This window comes from Mobula hypostoma, chromosome 8 (assembly GCF_963921235.1).
Source record: "Mobula hypostoma chromosome 8, sMobHyp1.1, whole genome shotgun sequence".
Classification (NCBI taxonomy): Eukaryota; Metazoa; Chordata; class Chondrichthyes; order Myliobatiformes; family Myliobatidae; genus Mobula; species Mobula hypostoma.
Window position 1 is genome coordinate 126,192,166 of NC_086104.1, and position 26,260 is coordinate 126,218,425.

Genomic DNA, 26,260 nt, shown 5'->3' on the forward strand with positions numbered 1-26,260 from the left:
TCTACACTCAGAGGAATAAAGTCCGAGCCTGCCCAACCTCTTCCTACAACCCAGGCCTTCAGGACCTGGTAGCATCCTCATGAATATACTTTGCACGGTTTCCAGCCCAATGATGTCTTCCCCACAACAGGACAGCAAAACCATGCACATTGCTCCAGGTGTGCTTTCATCTACCTCTCCTACAAACTGAATGAGTAGTCTTGGATTAAGCCCCCAAAGGGTGGAGAGAGAGTGGTATATAACTTGACAAGGGAGCTGTGGAGATGACACTTTCTGTGGCTGGGATGTTCAGAACCAGGGACCACTATCTCAACCAAATCTTTTTCAGAGTGTGTGGCCAAACTGGCAATAATCTTCTAAAAAATTACCTTGGTGAGTCATTGTACTTTTGAGCAGAGGTTACTATTATAACTATTTACTATCCAAATACACCAAGTCTGTGAGGATTTTGAAACATGTCATCCAACGCCACGTTCTCGCAAACGTCTAGCTGGCACCAATCCAGCATGAGACGTTTCGTGGGAAAACATCTCTCTGCCGTTGATTGTAAAAAAAAATGATTCAATGATTCATTTGGCAGTACAGATAATCATTATGTATCGTTGTATTATGGGTGGGGTTTAAAGAATTGAAAGGTGGCACAATATGCTGCTTACCAACAAAATTTTTGCTTGTGCCACCTTGGGCATGCATGCCATAAGAACAGAATTAGGCCAATCGGCCCCTTGAGTCTTCTCTGCCATTTCATCATGGCTGATTTATTATTCCTTATTATCCTGTCTTCTTCTCGTAACCTTTGACTCCCTTACTAATCAACAACCCATCAGCCTGCTTTAAATGTACCCAATGATTTGGCCTCCATGGTTGCCTATGGAAATGAGTTCCACAGATTCATTGCCCTCTGGCTAAAGAAATTCCTCATCGCCATTCTAAAGGGATGTTCTTCTATTCTGAGACTGTGGCCTCTGGTCCTGGATATCCTCACAATAGGAAACATCCTCTCCTTGTCCACTCTAGCTAGACTTTTCAATAATCGATAGGTTTCATTCCTATCTCATTCCTCTAAACCAGCGACTGCAGGCCCAGAGCCATCAAAAGCCTACATTAACCCTTTCATTCCCGGGATAGTCCTTGTGAACCTCCTCTAGACCTTCTCCAATGTCAGCACAACCTCTCTTAGATGATCCTGAAAATACTCCAAGTATGGCCTGACTGATGCTTTATAAAGCCTCAACATTACATACTTGCTTTTAAATTCTAGTCCTCTCAAAATGAACACTAACATTTAATTTGCTTTCCTTAATACTGACTCAACATACAAATTAACCTTTAGAGAATCCTGCACAAGCACCTCCAAGCCCTTTTGTATCTGATTTTTGAATTTTCTCCCCGTTTAGAAAATAGTCTATGCTTTTCTTCCTCCTAGCAAAGTGCACAACCATATACTTCCCTACACTATATTCCATCTGCCACTTCTTTGTCCGTTCTCCTAATCTGTCCAAGTCCTTCTGCAGTCCCCCTGCCCCTCCACCAATCTTTGTATTGTCCACAAAGCCATTAATTCTGTCATCCAAATCAAGTTCAAAATACATTTATTATCAAAGTATGCATACATTATACAACCTTGAAATTTGTCTCCTTGCAGGCAGCCACAAGACAAATAAACCCAAAAGGACCCATAAAAAAAGACCAACAAACACCTAATGTGCAGAAAGGAAAAAAAAAATTGTGCAAACAATAAAGGTAATAAGCAGATAGCATTGAGAACAAAAGTGAGTCCTCAGACACGAAACCTGGAGCAACCTCACAGCCTGAGTCTCGGTGCAGCCCAGAGCACAGTAAACATCATGGAGCATCGAGCAGAACCAGTTCAACTCTTGCCTTTGGTCCTGTCCTCCTGCCTTTTCAATCCATCTGGCCCAGCATTTAAATCATCCGAACACTGGGTCGTTCCTTGCTCTAAGACTCGATGTTTGACATTTAACATAAAAAGCAGTCCTAACAGACCCTTGCAGAACACCACTAGTCCCTGGCAGCTACCTGTACTTCCACTGTTTGCCTCCTGCCAGTCAGCCAGTCTTCTATCTGTGCCAGTATCGCTTCTGTAGTACTGTGGGCTCTTATCTTGTTTAGTAGTCTCATCTGTGGCACCTTGTCAAAGGCCTGAAAATCCACTGACTCTTTGTTTATCCTGACTATTATTTCCTCAGAGTTCCAACAGATTGTTAGGCAAGATTTCCCCTCAAGAAAACCAAGCTGACTATGGCCTATTTTATCATGTTCCTCCAAGTACCATGAAACTTCACCCTTAATAATGGACTCTAACATCTTCCCAACCACTAAAGTCAGGCTAACTGGCCTATAATTTTTTTGTACTTTATCTCCTTCCTTACAAGGTGGAGTAACAATTGCCATAGTTCGCCACCCGTGGACTCACAACATAAGGAGTCAACCATTCAAGACTGAGGTGAGGAGTGTGTCTTGCAGATGGCTGTGGAACTTTGCAAGTCTCTGCCTTCTGAAAGATGCTTGGACAGGTATGCAGAAGGCAAATAGTTAGAGGGATACGGGTCCATCACAGACAAATACAGTTTAGATGGGACACAAGAGATTCTGCAGATGATGGAAATCTGGAGCAACACACACAAAATGCTGGAGGAAGAACATGCAGTAAATCAGCCAGCATCTACTGGAATGGGTTGGGGGTGGGTGGGGGGAGGGAATAAAAAGTCGATGCTTTGGACTGAGATCTTTTATGAGGACAGATAAAGACGTGGTCACTGCCTGATTGCTGAGTTCCTCCATCATTTTGTGTGTGCATAGCTTACATGTGAATCTTGGTTGGCACAGACTATGTGGACAGAAGGGTCTGCTTGTATGTTATATAGCTCCAGAAATTTACTCCTATGTTTTAACGCTTCTGTACCCTATACCACCCCCTCCTCCCACCACTGTCTTACTGCACCCACGTTGTGCCACCCTTACCTTCTCCCCAGAGGAGTAGAAGAAGTAACGTAACTTGACGATGTTCACATGGTCCAGCTTCCGCATAATCTGTAGTTCTCGGTTCTGCAGCGAGAAAGCCAAATCAGCTAGGGGGCGGTGAGGGTGCCGTTCCGAGAGCATGACATGAGTCAGCAACACAAGAGATTCTGCAGATACGGCAAATCTGGACCAACATTCACAAAGTGCTGGAAGAATTCAGTAAGTGACGCAGCATCTACAGCGGGAAATACAAAGACCTGGTGAACGGTCTTGGCCCAAAATGTCAACTGTTCATTTCCCTCTATAGACGCTGCCTGACTTGCTGAATTGTTCCAGCACTTTGTAGTCCAGAAGACTTGCACTCCCAGAATGCCTGTGACTATAACCAACCTGCCCCAGTACAGTCACAATCCTGGCACCCACACAGCAACGTGGAAAACTGCCCAGGTAGATGGTGTTCACAACAATAGTTTTTAAGAGATACAAGGTGGAGCAGGCCCTTCCAGCCCAATGACTTGCACCGCCCAGAAAACTACCTATTTAAACCTGGCCTAATCACAGGACAACTTACAATGACCAATTAACCTACTAACCGGTAGGTAGGGGAATGAAGGGTTATGGAGAAAAGACAGGTAGGTGGAGATGAGTCCATGGTCAGATCAGCCATGATTTTATTGAATAGCGGAGCAGGCTCGACGGGCCAGATGGCGGACTCCTGCTCCTAATTCTTATGTTCTTCTGTCTTTGCACTTGGGAGGAAACTGGAGCACCTGGAGGAAACCTTGTGGGCTCATGGAAAGAATGTATAAACTTTCTTGCAGAGGGCCGAACTCCATTGCCAAAGCTGTAATAGCATTGTGCTAACTGTGATGCTACCATGGAGCCCCAGTCTGGCTAATTAGTACCCAGCCAACCCACTCTCAGCAGCACAGTGAGGCCGGGTTCACTCTCAGCAGCACAGTGAGGCCGGGTTCACTCTCAGCAGCACAGTGAGGCTGGGTTCACTCTCAGCAGCACAGTGAGGACGGGTTCAATGACAGCAGCACAGTGAGGCCGGGTTCACTCTCAGCAGCACAGTGAGGCCGGGTTCAATCTCAGCAGCACAGTGAGGCCGGGTTCACTCTCAGCAGCACAGTGAGGCCGGGTTCAATCTCAGCAGCACAGTGAGGCCGGGTTCAATCTCAGCAGCACAGTGAGGCCGGGTTCAATCTCAGCAGCACAGTGAGGCCGGGTTCACTCTCAGCAGCACAGTGAGGCCGGGTTCACTCTCAGCAGCACAGTGAGGCCCGGTTCAATCTCAGCAGCACAGTGAGGCCGGGTTCAATCTCAGCAGCACAGTGAGGCTGGGTTCAATCTCAGCAGCACAGTGAGGCCGGGTTCACTCTCAGCAGCACAGTGAGGCCGGGTTCAATCTCAGCAGCACAGTGAGGCCGGGTTCACTCTCAGCAGCACAGTGAGGCCGGGTTCAATCTCAGCAGCACAGTGAGGCCGGGTTCAATCTCAGCAGCACAGTGAGGCCGGGTTCAATCTCAGCAGCACAGTGAGGCCGGGTTCACTCTCAGCAGCACAGTGAGGCCGGGTTCACTCTCAGCAGCACAGTGAGGCCCGGTTCAATCTCAGCAGCACAGTGAGGCCCGGTTCAATCTCAGCAGCACAGTGAGGCCGGGTTCAATCTCAGCAGCACAGTGAGGCCGGGTTCAATCTCAGCAGCACAGTGAGGCCGGGTTCACTCTCAGCAGCACAGTGAGGCCCGGTTCAATCTCAGCAGCACAGTGAGGCCCGGTTCACTCTCAGCAGCGCAGTGAGGCCGGGTTCACTCTCAGCAGCGCAGTGAGGCCGGGTTCACTCTCAGCAGCGCAGTGAGGCCGGGTTCACTCTCAGCAGCGCAGTGAGGCCGGGTTCAATCTCAGCAGCACAGTGAGGCCCGGTTCACTCTCAGCAGCACAGTGAGGCCGGGTTCACTCTCAGCAGCACAGTGAGGCCGGGTTCAATCTCAGCAGCACAGTGAGGCCGGGTTCAATCTCAGCAGCACAGTGAGGCCCGGTTCAATCTCAGCAGCACAGTGAGGCCCGGTTCACTCTCAGCAGCACAGTGAGGCCGGGTTCACTCTCAGCAGCACAGTGAGGCCGGGTTCAATCTCAGCAGCACAGTGAGGCCGGGTTCACTCTCAGCAGCACAGTGAGGCCGGGTTCAATCTCAGCAGCACAGTGAGGCCGGGTTCAATCTCAGCAGCACAGCGAGGCCGGGTTCACTCTCGGCAGCACAGCGAGGCCGGGTTCACTCTCGGCAGCACAGCGAGGCCGGGTTCACTCTCGGCAGCACAGCGAGGCCGGGTTCACTCTCGGCAGCACAGTGAGGCCGGGTTCAATCTCGGCAGCACAGTGAGGCCGGGTTCAATCTCAGCAGCACAGTGAGGCCCGGTTCAATCTCAGCAGCACAGTGAGGCCGGGTTCAATCTCAGCAGCACAGTGAGGCCGGGTTCAATCTCAGCAGCACAGTGAGGCCGGGTTCAATCTCAGCAGCACAGTGAGGCCGGGTTCACTCTCAGCAGCACAGTGAGGCCGGGTTCACTCTCAGCAGCACAGTGAGGCCGGGTTCACTCTCAGCAGCACAGTGAGGCCGGGTTCACTCTCAGCAGCACAGTGAGGCCGGGTTCAATCTCAGCAGCACAGTGAGGCCGGGTTCACTCTCCGCAGCACAGTGAGGCCGGGTTCAATCTCAGCAGCACAGTGAGGCCCGGTTCACTCTCAGCAGCACAGTGAGGACGGGTTCACTCTCAGCAGCACAGTGAGGCCGGGTTCACTCTCAGCAGCACAGTGAGGCCGGGTTCACTCTCAGCAGCACAGTGAGGCCGGGTTCACTCTCAGCAGCACAGTGAGGCCGGGTTCACTCTCAGCAGCACAGTGAGGCCGGGTTCAATCTCAGCAGCACAGTGAGGCCGGGTTCACTCTCAGCAGCACAGTGAGGCCGGGTTCAATCTCAGCAGCACAGTGAGGCCCGGTTCACTCTCAGCAGCACAGTGAGGCCGGGTTCACTCTCAGCAGCACAGTGAGGCCGGGTTCAATCTCAGCAGCACAGTGAGGCCCGGTTCACTCTCAGCAGCACAGTGAGGCCGGGTTCACTCTCAGCAGCACAGTGAGGCCGGGTTCAATGACAGTGGCATGTACTGACCAGCAATGTGTATGGGTTTCACCAGTCCCAGATCTGATCCAAATGTGGACCAAAGATGGAGCCCAGAGCTGGGCTGTAGGGGTGAGGAGAGAGTGGTAGGTTTTGACTGAGTGAGGCATCAAGGTGCCCTGTTAAAACTGGTCAATGGGCATCAAAGGGAAAGCACACATGGCCGGTGCGATAGCTTGCACCAAGGAAGTGACTGTGGTCATTCATCACTTCAGCCCTAGCACGCCACTGCAGTTCCTCAGCACAATGTCCTGGCCCAAACTTCACCTGCTTCATCAGTGGCCTTCCCTGGAGCAAAGGAGACTGATAGAGACCGGATAGAAGCTTACAAGATCATGGAAGTCTTAAATAGTGTAAGATAGCCGGTACCTTTATCCCCAGGGTGAGCAAGGATGTGCACTAATGGTGAGAGGGGATAAGTTTAAAGAAGATGTGTGAGACAAGTTTTTTTTAAAACGCAGACTGGAATGCTTTGCCTGGGGCAATGGAGGCAGCAGATACAGTAGAAGTTTTTAGAGGCTCTTTGATAGACACATGAATGTGCAGAGCAAGGAGGGATATGGACATTTCGCAGGCAGAAGGGTTCAGTTGGGTATTTAATTAGTTTGGCACTGTATGTACTGTTGACCTGTCTGTCGAAAGTTGGGGAGTTCACTGACGACCTACCCCTCAGCCAATGAAGCAGCTCACACCTGCAGCTGACGAAACCAGAACAACACTCAGGCATGGGCTGAGAAGTGACAAATAATATCAGAGCCTAGCAATTGACCATATCTGTCCCCTGGGTCACACCACCTCCCCTCGCTATTCAATTCCCTCAGCCTACATCAATAACCTGGAGCAACAAGAACCCCAGCTAGGTAAAAACCATGGCTCGGAGGTTTGGCTTTCCCGTAGTGAAAGACCCACTTCCTAACACCTCAGAAACTTTCCACCAACTACATGGCGCAGTCCAGTTATACTGCGCAGGTCCCACATTGCATAGACAGCAAGATACAAGGTACACGAAGCAGCAGGACATGTACTGCATGGACAGCAACACAAGCAGGTCATGCATTAGGCAGGCCGTATGCCGGACAGGTCAGGGACACCCACCAACTACCCCCCCGCCCCCCCTGCACCTTACCCCACAAAGTCCGGAGGAGCTGCACCTTCTGCTCACCTTGAACCTCTTGTCCTGCAGAACCTTTTTGATGGCGATGAGCTCTCCAGTGTCCACCAGCTTGGCCTGGTATACCACGCCGAAGGACCCATTACCGATGATCTTAATATCTGCGTAGGATACCTCCTTGGGAATGTCGGGCCCATGACCTGGTGTGGCCACCACTGTTGTGACCTTATTACCATCTCCTGCAAACCAGAAGCAAGTTGCCGGTCACCTCGATGCAACGCTCAGCGCCTCGCATCCCACGACTCCATTGAAGTTGACAAACAATACACTCCCCAACCCCACATCCTCCCGGTTCCACACTCATCCTACCAACAGAAACATGTTCTTCCTCCCAGATCAGGTGCACAGCTCCCATTTGCTTCCTCACCACGATTTACCGCCACAGTGATCTCAAACCACTCCAGGGACAGCTAGCACCACCAACACAAGCAGTCCCCTTGGTCCCAGCCCATTCCCCTTACAGCAATAGCCCGACTTCCAACACCTTCATCCAGCCCCATCCTCCATCAGCACCTTTCCCACCCTTCCAGCGACAGCCACGGCCAGCAGTCTGCTGGGGGAGCTCAGTGACTCCAGCAGCACCTTCCCCACCCTTCCAGCGACAGCCACGGCCAGCAGTCTGCTGGGGGAGCTCAGTGACTCCAGCAGCACCTTCCCCAGCCTTCCAACAACAGCCATGACCAGCAGTCTGCTGGGGGAGCTCAGTGACTCCATTAGCACCTTCCCCACCCTTCCAGTGACAGCCACGACCAGCACAGCCATGACCAGCAGTCTGCTAGGGGAGCTCAGTGACTCCATTAGCACCTTCCCCACCCTTCCAGCGACAGCCATGACCAGCAGTCTGCTGGGGGAGCTCAGTGACTCCATTAGCACCTTCCCCACCCTTCCAGCGACAGCCACGGCCAGCAGTCTGCTGGGGGAGCTCAGTGACTCCATTAGCACCTTCCCCACCCTTCCAGCGACAGCCACGGCCAGCAGTCTGCTGGGGGAGCTCAGTGACTCCAGCAGCACCTACGGGAGACCAGTGGATGCACCGATGTTTCAGTTCAAAGCCATCTCGCTGCAGGACTTGAAAACAGCCAGTGTCCAAGACCTATGATGCCCCAGGCTTCCTGTACGTGGACGGGGTAGCATAGCCCTGCTCTGGTCCTAGCAGTACCACCATCATGGCTGCCCTACATCCCAGGATATACCATTACCATTACCATCCCCAATCCCACCAACTCTTCACCCGAGTCTGGAATATCCCGTCACTGCTACCCCAACTTCTGTGATATCCTACCACTGACCCCAGTCCCATCATCACTACTCCGTAACACTCCAGGATATCACATCATTGACCCCAGACATGCTGTCACCGCTCGGCCAACACCGTGCTGCAGGAGGGACGGCGAGGAGGGAGCGCGAGCCGCAGGAGGGGCGGCGAGGAGGGAGCGCGAGCCGCAGGAGGGGCGGCGAGGAGGGAGCGCGAGCCGCAGGAGGGGCGGCGAGGAGGGAGCGCGAGCCGCAGGAGGGGCGGCGAGGAGGGAGCGCGAGCCGCAGGAGGGGCGGCGAGGAGGGAGCGCGAGCCGCAGGAGGGGCGGCGAGGAGGGAGCGCGAGCCGCAGGAGGGGCGGCGAGGAGGGAGCGCGAGCCGCAGGAGGGGCGGCGAGGAGGGAGCGCGAGCCGCAGGAGGGGCGGCGAGGAGGGAGCGCGAGCCGCAGGAGGGGCGGCGAGGAGGGAGCGCGAGCCGCAGGAGGGGCGGCGAGGAGGGAGCGCGAGCCGCAGGAGGGGCGGCGAGGAGGGAGCGCGAGCCGCAGGAGGGGCGGCGAGGAGGGAGCGCGAGCTGCAGGAGGGACGGCGAGGAGGGAGCACGAGCTGCAGGAGGGACAGCGAGGAGGGAGCACAAGCTGCAGGAGGGGCGGCGAGGAGGGAGCTCAAGCTGCAGGTGGTGCAGCGAGGAGGGAGCACAGCGTTGCAGGAGGGGCGGCGAGGAGGGAGCGCGAGCTGCAGGAGGGGCGGTGAGGAGGGAGCACCGTGCTGTAGGAGGGATGGTGAGGTCATGGCTCGTTGGCAACAGGGCTGAAGTCCTGTCTGAAGAGTCAGCCTCCCGGCTGGGTCTCCATAATTCACAGACACTGACAGGAGGGAACCTCCTCACAGCAGGTCCCAGCACTGAGAAGCCAAGGTCAGATGGTCCATGTGACACCTGGAGTGGATTTTCCTTCCAAGAGAGGCATCCTATTCGAATAGACGAGCCATGCTGGGGTGAGACGTTTTGAGAACAATCAGCAGCTCTCTGTGACATCAACACCTCCCTCTATTACCCACTGCCCAGGGAACAATGTGGGCTGCAGCCTCTCCGCTAGGCACAGGGGAACATGGACCAGTGTGTACAACACACAGTCTCTCCATGACGTGTGGATTTGCTCCAGGTGCTCTGGTTTCCACCAACTCGCAGGGTTAAGGGTTAATTAACCACTTTTAAAGGCCCCTCGTGTAATATGCTAGCAGGATCGAAGTGGATTTGGTGGACAACAGGAATTCTGCAGATGCAGTGTCCTGACGAAGGGTCTCGGCTTGAAACGTCAACTGCCCCTCTTCCTATAGATGCTGCCTGGCCTGCTGCGTTCACCAGCAACTTTGATGTGTGTTGCTTGGATTTGGTGGAACAGGTTGTGGGCTATAATAGTGGGAGAATGGAATTATTTAGTCACAAGAACACGGAAGCAGGACATTTGGTCCACTACATCCATACAGACGAGTGGGAAAACATCCCATCTTCCAGCATAGAAGCCTGAAGAGCTATGCTCAACGTTTTAGGAGCCGCTTCTTCCCCTCCGTCATCAGATTCAAATGGGCAAAGAAACCATGAACACTACCTCATTATTCATCTTTCTGTGTGCCATTTATAGCAACGTTTATAACAAATTTCCCAACGTATGTCAGTGAATATTAATCTGAACCAGATTCCGTCTGGACTGTCAGAGACTGTTTCTACCACTCAAAACAGTTACTCTCCCCAAGCAGTGGGGCCGAACGACACCTCCAACCCATTATAACCCACCCCTCCACACCCCCCACTGCCACTACTTTGTCATTTCCTGTCAGTTACCTTATGTCACTCCTGTGCCTTGCATCACTTTATGGATCTAAATATATAAGCTATTTTATGTATTGAAATTTATTGTGCTTTTTTAAATTATTGCATTCTGAATCTTATTTCGTTTTTTTTTGTGCTGTATCTGACCCGGAGCAACAATTACTTTATGTCCTTTATACTTGCGTACTGGAAATGACGTTGAACAAGCTTGAATCTAAAAACACTCTGCAATATGTTCCAGTTATTCACCACTCTCCAAGTGAGAAAGAACTCCCTCAGATCCCTCCCACCCTAAATCTACAGTACTGTGCAAAAGTCTTAGGCACATATACATATATAGCTAAGGTGCCTAAGACTTTTGCACAGTACTGTTATAATTTTATGTATTGCACTGTACTGCTGCTGCAAAAAAAGAACAAATTTCATGACATACGTGAGTGATGATAAACCTAATTCTGATATGGGTCTCTATTGTGGACTGAGAGTGGGAAGGGGGCAGGGAGAGGGGAGGGATCCAGAAGCACCAGAGAATCATTCTGTCATGATCGATAAATCAATTGTTTGGAATCAAATGACCTTGCCTGGTGTCTCACGGTTGGGTGTGTCTGCAGCTATGCCACACCCTGCCCCTGGCACTCCTCAGGCACCTGTCCCACACCCTTCCCGCAGTGCTCCACCCAGGCCATTCCCAACATCCTTTGTTCCCACCAGATTTACAAACTCGCTCTCCACTCCACATTGACAAATACAGTACTGTGCAAATGTCTTAGGCACTCTAGCTATATATATGTACCCAAGACATTTGCACAGTATTGTACGTCTTTTAGTTTTCTTGATGTAGCCTTCTTGATGTAGCACCTTTTGAAGGTTCCTCAGAAGTGGGGAAGCTTGTACCTGTGATGGAGCCAGATGAATCTGCAGCCTCCTGTGTTCCTGTGTATTGGAGCCTCCTTACCTATCGGCAGTGCAACCAGCAGCAATGCTCTCCATGCTATATCTGTAGCAATTTGTCTTTGGTGTCATACTGAATCTCCTCAAACTCCTGACGAAGCAGAGCCACTGATGTGACTGCACAAATGCGTTGGGCCTAAATCAGGATTCTCTGAGGTGTTCATGCCCCGGAAACTGAAACTGCACACTCTTTCCACTGCTGACCGCTCAATGAGTGTGTTCTACCAATTACCCACTTCCTGAAGTTCACAATCAGTACCTTGGTCTTGCTGACACTGAGTGCCAGGTTGTTTCATGACACCACTTGACCTACTGATCCTGACCAAGTATCTTTCAATCAGTGTAACTGCACTCACCTGTACCACTGCCAATGGCAACTGATGGATATACTCACCACACTCTCTGAGAAGGTTTTCCATCAGGTTCCTCCCCTCATCTTTCTCCTCTAGGTTCTCAAGTTTTAGGCTACCTCCCACCCTAGGATAAAGAGGGCGACCATCCCCTTCAATTACGTCCCTACGTAACCTCCAACACATTGATGTAATCAAGAAGGCACGTCAGTGGCTCTACCTCATTATGAGTTTGATGAGATTTGGTACATCAACCAAAGGCTCTAGCAAGTTTCTACCGATGTAGCATAGAGATCATTCTGACCGATTGCATTACCTTCTAATATGGAGGCTCAGGATTACAACGGGTTGCAGTCTCAGCCAGCCCCATCACAGGTATAAGTCTCCCCAGCATCGAGGATATCTTCAAAATGCGGTGCCTCAAGAAGGCAGCATCCATCATTAAGGACACGTCTCTTCTTGTTACTACCATCAGAGAGGTGGTAATGGAGCTTGAAGACCTACACTCAGTGTTTTCAGAACACCTTCTTTTCCTTTGGTATTAGATTTCTGTATGGTCCATGAACCAATGAACATTCCTCATTGTTTCTCTTGGGCACTATTTATTTATTTTTATTGTAACTTCTCATTGCAATCGTCAGGGAGGAGGTCCAGAAGCCCGAACAGCCCCACTTAATGTTTTAGGAACAGCTTCATCCTTTCCACCATCAGATTTCTGAACAGTCTCTAATCCTGTGAATCCTACCTCGCTATTCCTCTTCTGCACTATTTATTGTTTTGTTATAACTTATAGCAATTTTTTATGCTTTGCAGTATATTACTGCTGCAAAACAACAAATTTCCAAATACGTCAATGATAATAAACCTGATTTTGATTCTCTCCTCGTAACTGAAACGGTAAATCCCATGCGACACCCTCTTCTGCATCCTCCTTCCAAGGCCTCCACATTCTGAGTCAGCAGAGGCTTGATGGGCCAAATGGCTTATTTGTATGGAAGTAGGCATGGCTTGGACACTACTGGACAGTTCTTATCAACCTCACCTCACGAAAGACGCAAGGGTCCCAAGGAGGCAGCAACAGTAGTGCACAGTAGTCCTGGTGTGATCTCACCAACGCCCTAGAGTCAGAGCAAGTCTGCTTTACTTTTGTACGCTGCTCCTCTTCAGTAAAGGCTGCCGTTTCACTGGCTCTCCAAATGAGTCACTGCATCCGCATGTGAACTTTGTATTTTTGAATGGGGCGGGGAGGAAGAGGGCAGAAACAGCAAAGGCATTGTTCATATGCTTTTGACCATGCTGCAAGAAAGGCACATAAGTCATTCCAAGTGGCAGAGACTGTCGTGACAGGCAAAGGACTTGGTAAACAGGCACAGGGTACAAAAAGTGTCCGATGCCAGCTTGGACGCTACCCAACAATTCTTATCAACCTCACCTCACAAAAGCCACGAAGGCCTCAAGGAGGGAATAGTGAGATTCAGTCAGAGGAACGAGAAGATTTCAGCTTCCATGGGGGAAGCCAAAGTCTCCCCTGGCAGAGAGGTGGAGACTGAGGTTTGGTGATGTACAACTGGGCAAACCGGTGGAGGGAAGCCGCTCCCATTGGTGGAGGATTCAAGAAGGCTTAAAACTTTGAGAGGAAGGGCATCTCTTTATGGTGAGGGAAGGGGGAAAATTTGCAGGGCTGCAGGGGGTAAGGTCATGGGGCAAGTGGCCCCTTTTCTAAGCCAGACTGCTATTTGTGATTCCTCTGGGCTATGAAACAGACCCTGAACAATGCCACAATCCAAGGAGATGGGAAGAGGTGGCTTCCTACTTCACAAAACAATGAGCAGATATGAAATGGACCTTCATCACAGGCACAACCCTCCTCACCATCGAGGACTCTGTATGCCTCCTCACCGGCACCTGAGATTCTGTTGTTGGCAGAATCTCAGGCGGTGATGGGGAGGCATACGAGAGTCAGGTTGGCGGGTTGAGTGGTGTCGCAAAAGCAACCTCGCACTTAATGTCAGCAAGACCAAGGAACTGATTGCGGACTTCAGAAACAGGAAGCCGAAAGAATGTACATCAGTCCTCATTGAGGGGTCAGTGGTGGAAAGAGTGTGGCAGCTTCAAGGTCCTGGGCATCAACATCTCAGAGGATCTATCCTGGGACAAAGGCGGCACACAGTGACTCTACTTCATTAGGAGATTGCGGAGCTTTGGTACATCACCAGATGTACCATGAAGAACATTCTGATTGGTTGCATCACCGCCTGGTATGGAGACCTCACTGCAAAGGATTCAAAGAGACTGTACAGTGTTGTAGATTCAGACATCTCCATTAAAGGCACAGCATCCCCACCATTGACAAAATCTTCAAAAAAATTATGGGTTCCTCAAGGAGACGGAATCCATCATTAAGGACCCTAACCTCTGAGGTAATGCCCTCTTCTCATTACTACCATCGAGGAGATGGTACAACCACACTCAGTGTTCGGGCAGGAGGTACAGGAGACTGAAGACAAAACACTCAGCGTTTAAAGGAACAGCTTCTTCCCCCTCTGCCATCAGATTTCTGAATGAACCCATGGACACGGCTTCACTATTCCTCTTTTTGTTCCATTATAATAATTTTATTTCTTTTTACGGACTGCTGCCATAAAACAACAAATTTCACTTAATGTGAGAATAAACCTGACTCTAAACTGCAATGTTGGGCTTACTTGCAAAGGTCCTGGGATATAAACATCAAGACTTTGTGATGTACCAAACAGGGCGCCTGGAGAGATGGAGTTATACCATGGCACAGCGGTAAAACTGCTGCCTCTCAACTCCGGAGTCTTGGGTTCGATCCCGACCTCTGGCACCATTTGTGTGAAGTTTGCGCATTCTCGTGAGGTAATGCAGCGTCCTGCCTTGCCCCAGAGGTGTGCAGGTCAGTGCATTAATGGGCTGCTGTAAGTTGCCCAGCAACCACCCCCCACCTAAATTGCTAGGGGCAGAATCTAGTGGTGAGTGGTGGGGAGTTAACAGAAATGAGGGCAGAATAAATTGGCATCAGTGTAGGATGGTGTGCACTTAGTTAAGCCGCACTTGGAATACTGGATCACTGTGATCATATTGAATGTCAGAGCAGACTCCAGGAGTTGATTAACCGTTCTTGTATTTCCACTACACCTTACACCAAAAATCGGCCCAGCTAACAGCGACAACTTGGTAAAATCCTGACGAAGGGTCTCGGCCTGAAACGTCGACTGCGCCTCTTCCTATAGATGCTGCCTGGCCTGCTGCGTTCACCAGCAACTTTGATGTGTGTTGCTAAAATCTTTGGGTTCACTTTCAATGTACAAATGTACAAGGCATTCATATTGGAAAGGAAAGGCCGGGATGGGGGAAAGCTTCACCCCGCCCCCACCGCCCCAGGGTTAGACCTAGAGTGAAGTTTGTTCAACACCATCCCATCACACATTTCCAGGATCAGACAGAGTGAAACTGCTCCACACCGACCCTTCACAAGCCCTAGGGTCAAACACAGAGTGAAGCTCCTTCCACACCACTCCATCACATGCTCCCAGGGTCAGTTAGAGTGAGGCTCCCTCCACTCCATCGCATCAAACACTCCCAGGGTCAAACAATGAAGCTCTCTCTACTCTGTCCTGTCACAAATTCTCAGTGGTAAGGAAGGAAATTATTGCAGAAGATTCTTTGGTAAAGGATTTACACACTAGGACTTCACAGGAGTAGTCAGCATTGATTTGTGTAGTGGAGGTCATGTCTTAAAAATTTGATTGAGGTTTGTGAAGGGTGATATAAAGATGAGAGTAGGGCAAAGGATGCTGGCTACAAAGATTTCATTAAATATGCAACAAGGTCCCTCATGAGAGGCTAATCCCAAAGATGGTAATCCCACAGTAATTTGGTGGGCAGGATTCAAAATTAGCTCAGGCACAGAAAACAGAGAGCAGTGGTGGAGGGTATTATTCTGTCTGGAGGTCTGTGACCAGTGGTGTTCCACGGGGATCAGTGATGGGACCTCTAGTTGTGATGACTTGAGCATAAATGCAGCTGTGATGACAAAACACACAACTTGGTGAAGCTATGGATAGTGAGGAAAGTTCTAAAGAATACAGCAGGATATAGATCAGACAGTGGAGAAATGGCAAATGGGAGCTTAATCAGTGTGAGATGTTGCACTTTTGGAGGTCAAATTTAACAGAAATATACACAGTAAAATGTTAGGATCATTGGTGTATACAGGGATCTCGGGGTGTAAGTAACGGAAACGGACAGGAAGATGAAGAATGCGTACAGCATTACTACTTTCATTAGTCAGGGCACTGCAGATAAAAATAAGGAAGTAATTTTGCAGCTGTATCACACTCTGGTCAGGCCACATTTGAAGTAGAGCGCGCAGTTGTTGTGTTTTCTCTGGAGCGCCAGAGGGGTTCTCCGAAGATCTATCCGGAATATCACACTTTCATACAACCACAATAAAAGGCATGCCAGCAGCTACACTTCATTCTGAATTTGAGAAGATTTGTTACATCACCAGAGACTCCAGCAAATTTCTACAGATGTATGGTGGAATGCATTAAGACTGGTTGCATCACCTCCTGGTAAGGAGGCTTCAATGTACAGGAGCAAGAGAGAATAGCGAGAGATCAAGATAGAAGGAAGAGAGAGTTATAGGCAGTAGAGAGCTGAAAAGCAGGACCTCCAAGGTAGTAGTCTCTGCATTGCTGCCTATGCCACAAACCAGTGAGGGTAAAAATAGGATGAATTGGCAGATATATGTGTGGCTGAAGAATTGGTGCAGAGGTCTGGGTTTTAGATTTCTGAATCACTGGGATCTCTTCTGGGAATGTATGACCTGTACAAAAAGGACGGGTTACACCTGAACCTGAGAGGGACCAATATCCTCACAGGCAGGTTCACTAGAGCAGTAGGGGAGGGTTTAAACTAATTTGGCCGGGGTGATGGGAACTGGAGAGATAGGGTCAGTTGGTTTACAAGCAGAGGTAGTGTGTAGTGAGACGGTACAGGCAGATAAGGCAAATTGCATTTGGTGGGATGAGGTAAGGAAGCAGAGTTGCAGAAGAACTTAAGACACATTAGGAGAACGGGCAAAGAAGTGGCAGGTGGAGTATAGTGTATTGTCACACACTTTGATGGAAGGAATAAAGACGTAGACTATTTTCTAAATGGAGAGAAAATTCAAAAATCAAAGGAGCAAAGGGACTTGGGAGTCCTTGTGCAGGATTCCCTAAAGGTTAACTTGCAGGTTGAGTCGGTGGTAAGGAAGGCAAATGCAATGTTAGCATTCATTTCAAGAGGACTACAATTCAAAAGCCAGGATGTAATGCTGAGGTTTAATAAGGGACTGGTGAGGCTTCAAGGAGCATCGTGAGAAGTTTTGGGCCCCTTTTCTAAGGAAAGATGTGCTGGCATTGGAGAGGGTCCAGAGGAGGTCTCCCGCGAATGAAAGGGTTAACATATGAGGAATGAGCGGATGTGAAGAGGATGTTTCCTATAGTGGGGAGTCTAAGAGCACAGATCAGAACAGAGGAACGTCCATTTAGAACAGAAATAAGGAGGAATTTCTTTAGCCAGAGGGTGGTGAATCTGTGGAATTCAATGCCACAGATAGCAGTGTAGGCCAAGTCATTTGATATTTTTAGCCAGAGGTTGATAGGTTCCTGATTAATCAAGGTGTCAAAGGTTGTGGGAAGAAGGTGGTGAATGGGACTGTCCTTAATGATGGATGCTGCCATCTTGAGGTACAGCTCTTTGAAGATGTCCTCGATGATGAGGAGAGTTGTGCCTGTGATGGAGCTAGCAGAATCTACAAGCCTGTGTGTCCTCTTTTGATAAGGCCATAAGACACAGGAGCAGAACTTGGCCACTCAAGCCAGCTATGCCATTCCATCAAGGCTGATTTATTATCCCTCTCAGTCCTGTTCAACTATCTCCTCCCCGAAACCTCTGACACCCTGATTAATCAAGAACATACCCAGGACACACTCTCTTCTTATCACTACCATCAGGGAGGTGGGACAGGAGCCTGAAGAGGCACACTCTCAATGTTTTAAAACAGCTTTATTCCCTTTGCCATTAAATTTCTAAAAGGTCCAAGAACCCAGGAATCCTACCCCACTGTTTGTTTTTTGCAGCATTTATTTATTGTAACTTACGGTCATTTTTACCTCTTGCACTGTACTGCAGCCGCAAAACAACAAATATTTCAACATGTATGAGTGGTAATAAACCTGATTCTGGTTTAAAGGGCTTTCCCCATCTACAGGGTCTAAAATGTGATGGTCTTATGGAACAGTGGGAGTTGACTGGATCCCGCACTCATACCACTGGACTGGTACCCCATCCACCACCCAACCCACCAGTGCAGTGTGTGCTCTATCTACTAAATGCACTGAAGTTGCAATGCAGTGCACTCACCCAGGACCAGCAGACAGCTCAGAAACCCCATCACCAAGAAGAACAAAGGAAAACAGGGGGTCTGCAGACAACCCTTCCCCTGAATTACCTTTGAAAATGTGTTGTCATTCTTTAATCACTGCTGGGTCTGAATTTAATGCAGACAACTGTGAGGTGTTTGGGGTGGGCTTTGGGAGTACAAACCAAGGAAGGACTTACACTACTAAGGAGTGCAGTAGAACAGACGGATCTGGGAATACAGATTCATAATTCCTTAAAAGTGCACTAACTTCTGGTTCATTAACTGGCGCTACCGAACGTGTATGACAGCTGCTGGTAGTCAAAAAGCCAAGAATCCAACTAAAAACATCACTAAAAATACATTTTCTGAGGTAAATTGTGTTAAATTATCACAGCAAGACGAGTTCTGGGGGATGAGCTGAGATGGTGTGATGCAGAACTGTAGCAGATGCAGTTCTGATACCAATACAACTGGCCCAGGAGTGAGGTTGGATCACTCTGGGTGCCAAGCCCATTTGAAGAGCTGGACAGTGGCTTCGGGTTGGGCAACAAAATTGGCCCTGAGCGAGTCACTGGGCGGCATGGTCTAAGCCTGGAGCTTTCTGCAGCAACAGTGCCCGGGTACTATACATTGCTTAGGCATCTTAAACGCCGGCCCAGATCAGAGGCCAGAGCCAATTACGCTCGCTCTCTGTGATGTTCTCTCCTCTCTCTCCAGGGTGCCAAGCCTTTCACTGTTCCATCGTTTGATCAGTTTAAACACTGGCTCAGATAGACCGAAAAGACAGGGTGTTGGAATCCGGGGAGAGAGCCAATTTTGCTCGTTCTCCACGATGGTCATCTCCATGGTGCTGAGGGTATGAAGACTGCCCCAGCTGCTGTGCTCTGTGCCTGCTAATATGATGAACTAATAAATGAGGCTTTGGGCCTACTCTGGACTGCTGCAGGGTTCGGATCTGAGGACTCAATTTTGGTTCAGAGTGCTTCAATTGTTTATGATTTGTATTTTTTTTTCTTTCTCTTGCACAGTGAGTGCTGTTTATTAATTTTTATTCTTATTCTGTTTTTTCCTTAATTGGGTTCTTTCTGGTTTCTTGCTTTGTGGCTATCTGTGAGCAAACAAATCTCAAGGTTGCACAATTTGTACATTCTTTGATAATAAATGTACCCGACTCAAAAAAAGATACCATGTCATAAAGACAGCTTTTAGCACATCGGCCTTCATAAATCAGGGCACTGTATACAGGAGTTGAGAAGATATGTTGAAGTTCTGCAAGACATTGGTGATGCTGCATTTGGAATATTGTGTGGAGTTCTGGTCACCAGAAAGATATCAATACGCTTGAAAGAGTACAGAGGAAATTTACAAGGATGTTGCTGGGACTTGAGGACCTCAGTTTTAGGGAAACATTAAATAGGTTTGGACTTTATTCCCTGGAGTGGAGGGGAATGAGGGAAAACCTTAAAGAGGTATACAAATTATGAGGGGTGTTTAAATAGGGTGAATGCGTTTCCCCCTCAGGTTGGGTGAGACTAGAACGAGAATTCATAGCTGCAGGGTGAAAGGTGAAATATTTAAGAATCTGAAAGGGATCCTCTTCACACAGAGGGTAGTGTGAATGTGGAACAAGCTGCCAGTGGTAGTGGTGGATGTGGGTTCAGCTGTAACATTTAAGAGAAGTTTGGATAGGTACATGGCTGAGAGGGGCTTGGAAGGCCATGGTCCGGGTCCAGGTAGATGGAACTGGGCAGAACACCAGACTGGCATGGACTGGATAGGCATAATGGCCTAGTTCTCTACTATAGGACTCTGACTATCTCTCCCCAACAGCACTGTCAGTGGACCAAGGCATGGCTCTGCAACACCTTCAAAATTCAAAATAAAATTTATTATCAGAGTACATATATGTCACCATATACAACCTTGAGATTCTTTTTCCTGTGGGAAAACTCAGCAAATCTAGAGAACAGTAACTGCAAACAGGATATGTAAACTGTAAACATCAGGAACTGTGAACTGTCAATTGTGCACATGCAGATAATAGCAATAAGTAATGAGCATAAAATCGTAATATAACAGAGTCCTTAAATGTTATCCCCTTTTCATCAAGAGTCTGATGGTTGAGGGGTAATAACTGTTCTTGAACTTGGTGGTGTGAGTCCTGAGGCTCTTGTGCCGTTTACCTGATGGCAACAGTGAGAAAAGAGCATGGTTTGGGTGGGTGAGGATCTCTGGTGATGGATGCTGCTTTTCTACAGCAATGTTTCATGTAGATGTGCTCAATGGTTGGGAGGGTTTTACCCGTGATGTACTGGGTTGAATCCACTATCTTTTGTAGGATTTTCTGCTCAAAGGCATTGCTGTTCCCAAACCAGGCCATAATGCAGCCAGTCAGCACACTTTCCACCACACATCTATAGAAGTTTACCAAAGTTTTCGATGACATGTCAAACCACCGCAGACTCCTGAGTAAGTAGAGGCGCTTTCTTCGCAATAATATTTATATGATGTTTCCAGGAAAGGTCCTCTGAGAAAGTGACACCCAAGAATTTAAAGTCACTGACCCGCTCTACCTCTGATCCTCCAATGATTATGGACTGCTGGTTTCCCTCTCCGGAAGTCTACAATCAGTCCCTTGGGTCTTACTGACATTGAGTGAGAGTTTGTTGTTCTTATACCACTTAGCAAAGTTTTCAACCTCCCTCCTGTATGCTGGTTCAGCCCACAACAGTGGTGTTGTCAGCAAACTTGGTGTTGGTGTTGTACTTAGCCACACAGTCATAGGCATAAAGCCAGTCGAGCAGAGGGCTAAGTACACATCCCTGCGGTGCTCCTGCGCTGATGGACATTGCGAAGGAGACGTTTTGTCAATCTGAACTGTCTACAAGTGAGGAAATCCAGGATCCAATTGCACAAGGGGGTATTGATGCCCAGGTCTTGGGGTTTATTGGTTAGTTTTGAGGGGATGATGGTGTAAAATACCGAGACGTAATCGATAAAGAGAATCCTGATGTGTGCATCTTTGCTGTCCAGATGTTCCAGCAACGAGACAGCATCTGCTTTCCCAAGGACAGCGAGAGACGGTAATAAAAGCAGGCCTTATCAGCAATACCAATAACACCAAATGTGAATGAAGGTGTCTACCTTAGTGTTTCCCTTCTGAACTACCTCCATTAACCCCCAGCAATTCCTTTGCCCGCGCAAACAGCTTTTAATCTCTGACCATTTAAAAGAAAATTATGCCACTGATGCCTTCTCATACACCTGACAGTTACTCAGGCTGAGGCTTGCCATGTTATTTTACTGTTACATCTGATTATTGGATTGACAACCTGAAAGCAAGCTTCAGACACTCTACCTATTCTCTTGAAGACCACGAGATTGATCAAACACTCTCTCTCTCCCTCATCCCGACTCCCTCGCTACCCTTGGGTCAGCCTTGCTCATCTTACCTGAGCATACCCACATCTTCCACACTCGAAGCTGGAACAGGATCCTCTCCTGTAATATACGCCAGTCACCCTCCATTTCCAACAAACTGACCACTACCAACCATTTCCACTGATTGAAGATGCAAGGCTCTCAGACATTTAACACACAAACACCTGAAAACACCACTCCTTCCCAGTCCAAGAGAAGGCAATTAAGATATTAACCTGTTGCTGGTATATCACTGAACCATGCCCCCTTGAACTTTATGCTAGCAGTTGGGTGGGGAAGAGTTCTTCATTGGGGCAGCCAAGGAAGAGATAAACCAATCAAAAGCAGATGATCAGCTCAATTCAAGACCAATCAGGAAAGTGATAACAGTGTTGCCAAGCTGACACACACATAGGTGGAAGAGGAAGAAATCAGAAGCACGTCCTCCCCAGATTACAAAACAGCCGATCCACCGGGGGTGGGGGAGGAGGGGGGCATTAGTAAATTTGCAAATGACACAAAAGTTGGAGGTGCTGTGGGTAGCGTAGAAGTTTGCAAGCTACATCAGAACATTGACAGGATGCATAGCTGGGCTGAGTAGTTGCAGATTGAATTCAACCTGGAAAAGTGTGAAGTGATTCATTTGTAAAGTCAAATTTGAATGTTAATGGCAGGATTCTCAGCAGTGTGGAGGAACAGAGGGATCTTGGGGGTCCACACCCACAGATCCCTCATAGCTGTCATGCAAATTGATAGGGTGGTAGTAGTGGCAGATAATTTAAGAACATTTAAGTGATTCTTATAAAGGTGGAAAGGATGAAAGAAAAATGGAATATGCGGGAGGGAAGGGCTCGATCGATCTTGGAGTAGGTTTAAAGGGTTATTCAACATTGTGGACCAAAGGGCCTGTACAATGCTGTCCTGTTCGACATATAGCCCGAAGTACAGATGAGCTTTCAGGACATGGGTAGGATGGATTTGCCATGTGCTTCAGGGACCTGCCAGGTGGGAATGGTGTACTTCAATGTTTCTTCTGTGCCCCTTTTCCTCCCTCTCAAACTACAATCACGGGCTGGGTGGGTGCCCAGCTGGGTGCACTGTGCACACCCATTCATTAAGAGCTACAAACAGCTACTCTCCCCATGTCTGCATTCTCTATCACCCCTGCTTCTTACACATACACACAAACGTATTTGTAACAAAATCTTCTAGTCTGAGACTAGAACAGGGGGACATAGCCTCAAGATTAGGGGGAGTAAATTTAGGACGGAGACAAGAAGGAACTGCTTTTCCCAAAGCATGGTGAATCTGTGGAATTCTCTGCCCAATGAAACAGTGGAGGCTACCTCAATAAATATAATTAAGACAAAGTTGGATAGAATTTGGCATATATATATTCAAATGAACACAATATCACAGCAATACTATAAGACATGAGCAGAATTAGGCCATTCAGCCCATTGAGTCTGCTCCACCATTTAATTAAGACTGATTTATTTGTCCTCTCAAACACAAGGAATTCTGCAGATGCTGGAAATTCAAACAACACACATCAAAGTTGCTGGTGAATGCAGCAGGCCAGGCAGCATCTCTAGGAAGAGGTACAGTCGACGTTTCAGGCCGAAACCCTTCCTGACAAAGGGTCTCGGCCTGAAACGCCGACTGTACCTCTTCCTAGAGACGCTGCCTGGCCTGCTGCGTTCACCAGCAACTTTGATGTGTGTTATTTGTCCTCTCAACTCCTTTCTCCTGCCTTCAGCCCAAAACCTTTTACCACTCTCCTCTTAAAACATATTGTAACTACTTTCAATATTCTATTGAGCAAAAGAAACAAAAGCCTAAAATACCATGCTGTTATAAAAGCTTTGAATGGTTCCCAGGTATAAGATGAACTCTTGGCCTCACAAACTTTCCCTCTACTTTCTGGATCTGGAGTAACAATTATTCTGTTTCTTTTACACATGTCTACTGGGAATGGCATTAAACAATCTTGAATCTTATGATCTTGCAACTTATTGTTTACCTGCACTGCACCTTCTCTGTAGCTGTTACACTTTATTCTGCATTGTTATTTAACTCATTCTATCTTAATGCACTGTGTAATGATCTGATCTATGTAAGAGACACGTTTCGTTGCATCTTGGTACATGACAGAAACCAATTCCGATCAAAAGGAGAGTACTCCAGTGGCAGGGGTCACACCTCACACAATCACCCCAGAACCAGGATATCACTGTTCAGTTCCATTCATAGAAGTAGCGGCCTATGTCTGTACCCAACAAGACCCAGACAGCATCCAGGCACAGGGAGACAAGTGACACTCTCGTGCCACTGAGTGCCAGGGTGTCATCCCCAACAAGAGGAAGTCCTACCAACTACCCCTGAACTCCATCACCGAGTTCCCTCCATCACCAGAAACTCAGCTGGATCAGCCACAGTGGGCGACTGACCTAGTCAAAGATTCATCTAAAGGCACAACTCCACCAACACTCTCTCTCTCCCCCTCCCACCGCCTACATCCCTCACCCTCTCCCAACACCCCTTAACTTCCTTCGCCCCTCCCTTCAGTTCCCTCTACCTCTCTCCCTCCCTCTCACACTGCCCCTCGACATCCTTCGTCCCTCCCACCCCTCTGTGTAACTCTCAACCCCTCTCACCCGCCCCTCAAACTCCCTCCCTTCCCTTCCCTCTACCTCCCTCCCCCACCACTTCCCCAGGACCTCCCTCCCATCCAACCCTCATCGCTCACTGCCTCCTATTGCACCTACGTCCCTCCCACCGCCTCACCCTCCCTCTTCCCACCCACCACTACCATCACCCCCCTCCCCCGAACTCACGAGTTTTGACGCCGGACCCCGAGGCCGCCTCGGCCCAGGCGCTCGTTCGGGGCCGGCTGCCGCTCATGTTGCGGGGGCCGCGGCCTCCCCCTCCGCGCTGTGGCTCTGCCGGGCACGGTGGGTCTCAGCGCCGGCCGTCTACCTCCAGGCTCCGCATCCCGCCGCAGGCCGCAGGCCTCCCTCAGCCCCGCCCCGACCGCGCGAAGCCTACCGGGAGTAGGGAATCGGACTACAACTTCCGACGGGCGCCGCGTTCACTAGGCTGTCTCGTGCGTATGCGCGGGGGAACGTTGCGAAGCATCTCGGGAAATGAATGCCACTATCGAAGCAGGGAAGTGTTTGTTATGGGCGGGGGGGTGGTTACAGTGAGTGAGGATATAGTGAAGGGATGTGATGGAGGGAGTAGAGAGAGTACCCATTCGGGGTGAGAGTGAGGGTTTTCAGTTAGAAAGTTGTAGTGAGGGCTTAACTAAAGAGAGGGATCTGAACAGTGGGGCATTGGAGAGTTTTGTGAGGCACGTCTACCGTGATGGATACGTATACACATTTAGGGGTACATTAAAAGTTCTGTACTGTGTGGATCCCTGCCACCCAGGTACAGGAGTTTCGGGACTAGGACTGCTAGAATGGGCAACAGCTTCTTCCCTCAGGCTGCAAGACTAATGAGTACCCTGCCACCACCGAGGTCTTGCCTCTTGGACAGAGAGCTGTTTACTGTACTGTTGAGTCTTTGCATTTTACTATTCGCCTCTGTTGAGCAGTATATGCGTTTTGAATTAATTTATTAACTTACTTGTGGTAATGCTTTATTTTGTTTTACGTGCTGTGTGTGATATGTGGGTGCACCAGAGGAGCATTGTTTCCATTTGGTTGTACATATGTACAGATGATAATCAGCTTGAACTTAAGAGGAGAAAATCTGCAGATGTTGGAAACCCAGAGCAACACACACAAAATGCTGGAGAAATTTAGCAGACTAGGGAAAGATTAAACAGTTGACTTTACACTATACTTGTATTCCTCATTGTACACAGTCTTCATTGTGACCCCTTACTGTATACAACCCCACTGTATTACTTTGTTGTACATGGCCCCTAATATACTGCTCATTGTACACATCAGTCACTATAACCCCTTACTGCAGACCTGACTATTAACTCCTCATTGTACAGAGCCCTCTCATTAGAAACCCTCACTGTAAGAGACCCTCCTTTGTTCACAACCCCTTCAATATAACCGCTGACTGTACCAGACCCCACTGTAAACCTACAGACCCCACTATAACCCCTCACTGTACACAGACCCCACTGTAACCCCTCACTGCATCCCTCAGAATAACCCCTCACTGTACACAACCCTCCACTATGCTCCTCACTGTACACAGACCCCACTGTAACCCCTCATTGTACACAGACCCCACTATAACCCCTCACTATACATAGGCCCCCACTGTAACACCTTCACTGTACATAGACCCCACTGTAACCCCTTCACTGTACACAGACCCCACTGTAACCCCTCACTGTACACAGACCCCACTATAACCCCTCACTATACACAGACCCCACTGTAACCCCTCATTGTACACAGACCCCAGTATAACCCCTCACTATACACAGGCCCCCACTATAATCCCTTCGCTGTACACAGACCTCACTATAACTCCTCGCTGCACACAGGACCTCGCAGTACACAGGCCCCCACTATAACCCCTTCACTGAACACAGACCCCACTATAACCCCTCACTGTAACTGATCACTGTACACAGCCCTAATTATAATCCTCTTTCACCCCACACTGTACATAGCTCCTTATAGAACCTCACTGTACACTGCCCTCACTATTATC

The 26,260-nt window shown here is 48.9% G+C and overlaps 1 protein-coding gene across 2 annotated transcripts in view; it reads right to left on the reverse strand.

Moving 5' to 3' along the window:
- LOC134350909 (glycogen synthase kinase-3 beta-like) overlaps positions 1 to 24,606 on the reverse strand; it is a 77,050-nt gene extending 52,444 nt beyond the window's left edge. Inside the window, exons 1-3 of one of the 2 annotated variants that reach the window (XM_063056745.1) lie at positions 24,412 to 24,606; positions 7,328 to 7,515; positions 2,986 to 3,069 (exon numbers count right to left, since the gene is read on the reverse strand). In XM_063056745.1, the coding sequence (XP_062912815.1) occupies positions 2,986 to 3,069; positions 7,328 to 7,515; positions 24,412 to 24,478 (339 nt within the window). In that variant the 5' untranslated portion in view covers positions 24,479 to 24,606. Of the gene's footprint in view, positions 1 to 2,985; positions 3,070 to 7,327; positions 7,516 to 21,606; positions 21,773 to 24,411 lie in introns of those variants that run through there. The other variant, XM_063056744.1, reaches the window with a different exon arrangement.
- Between the last annotated feature and the right edge of the window lie 1,654 nt (positions 24,607 to 26,260).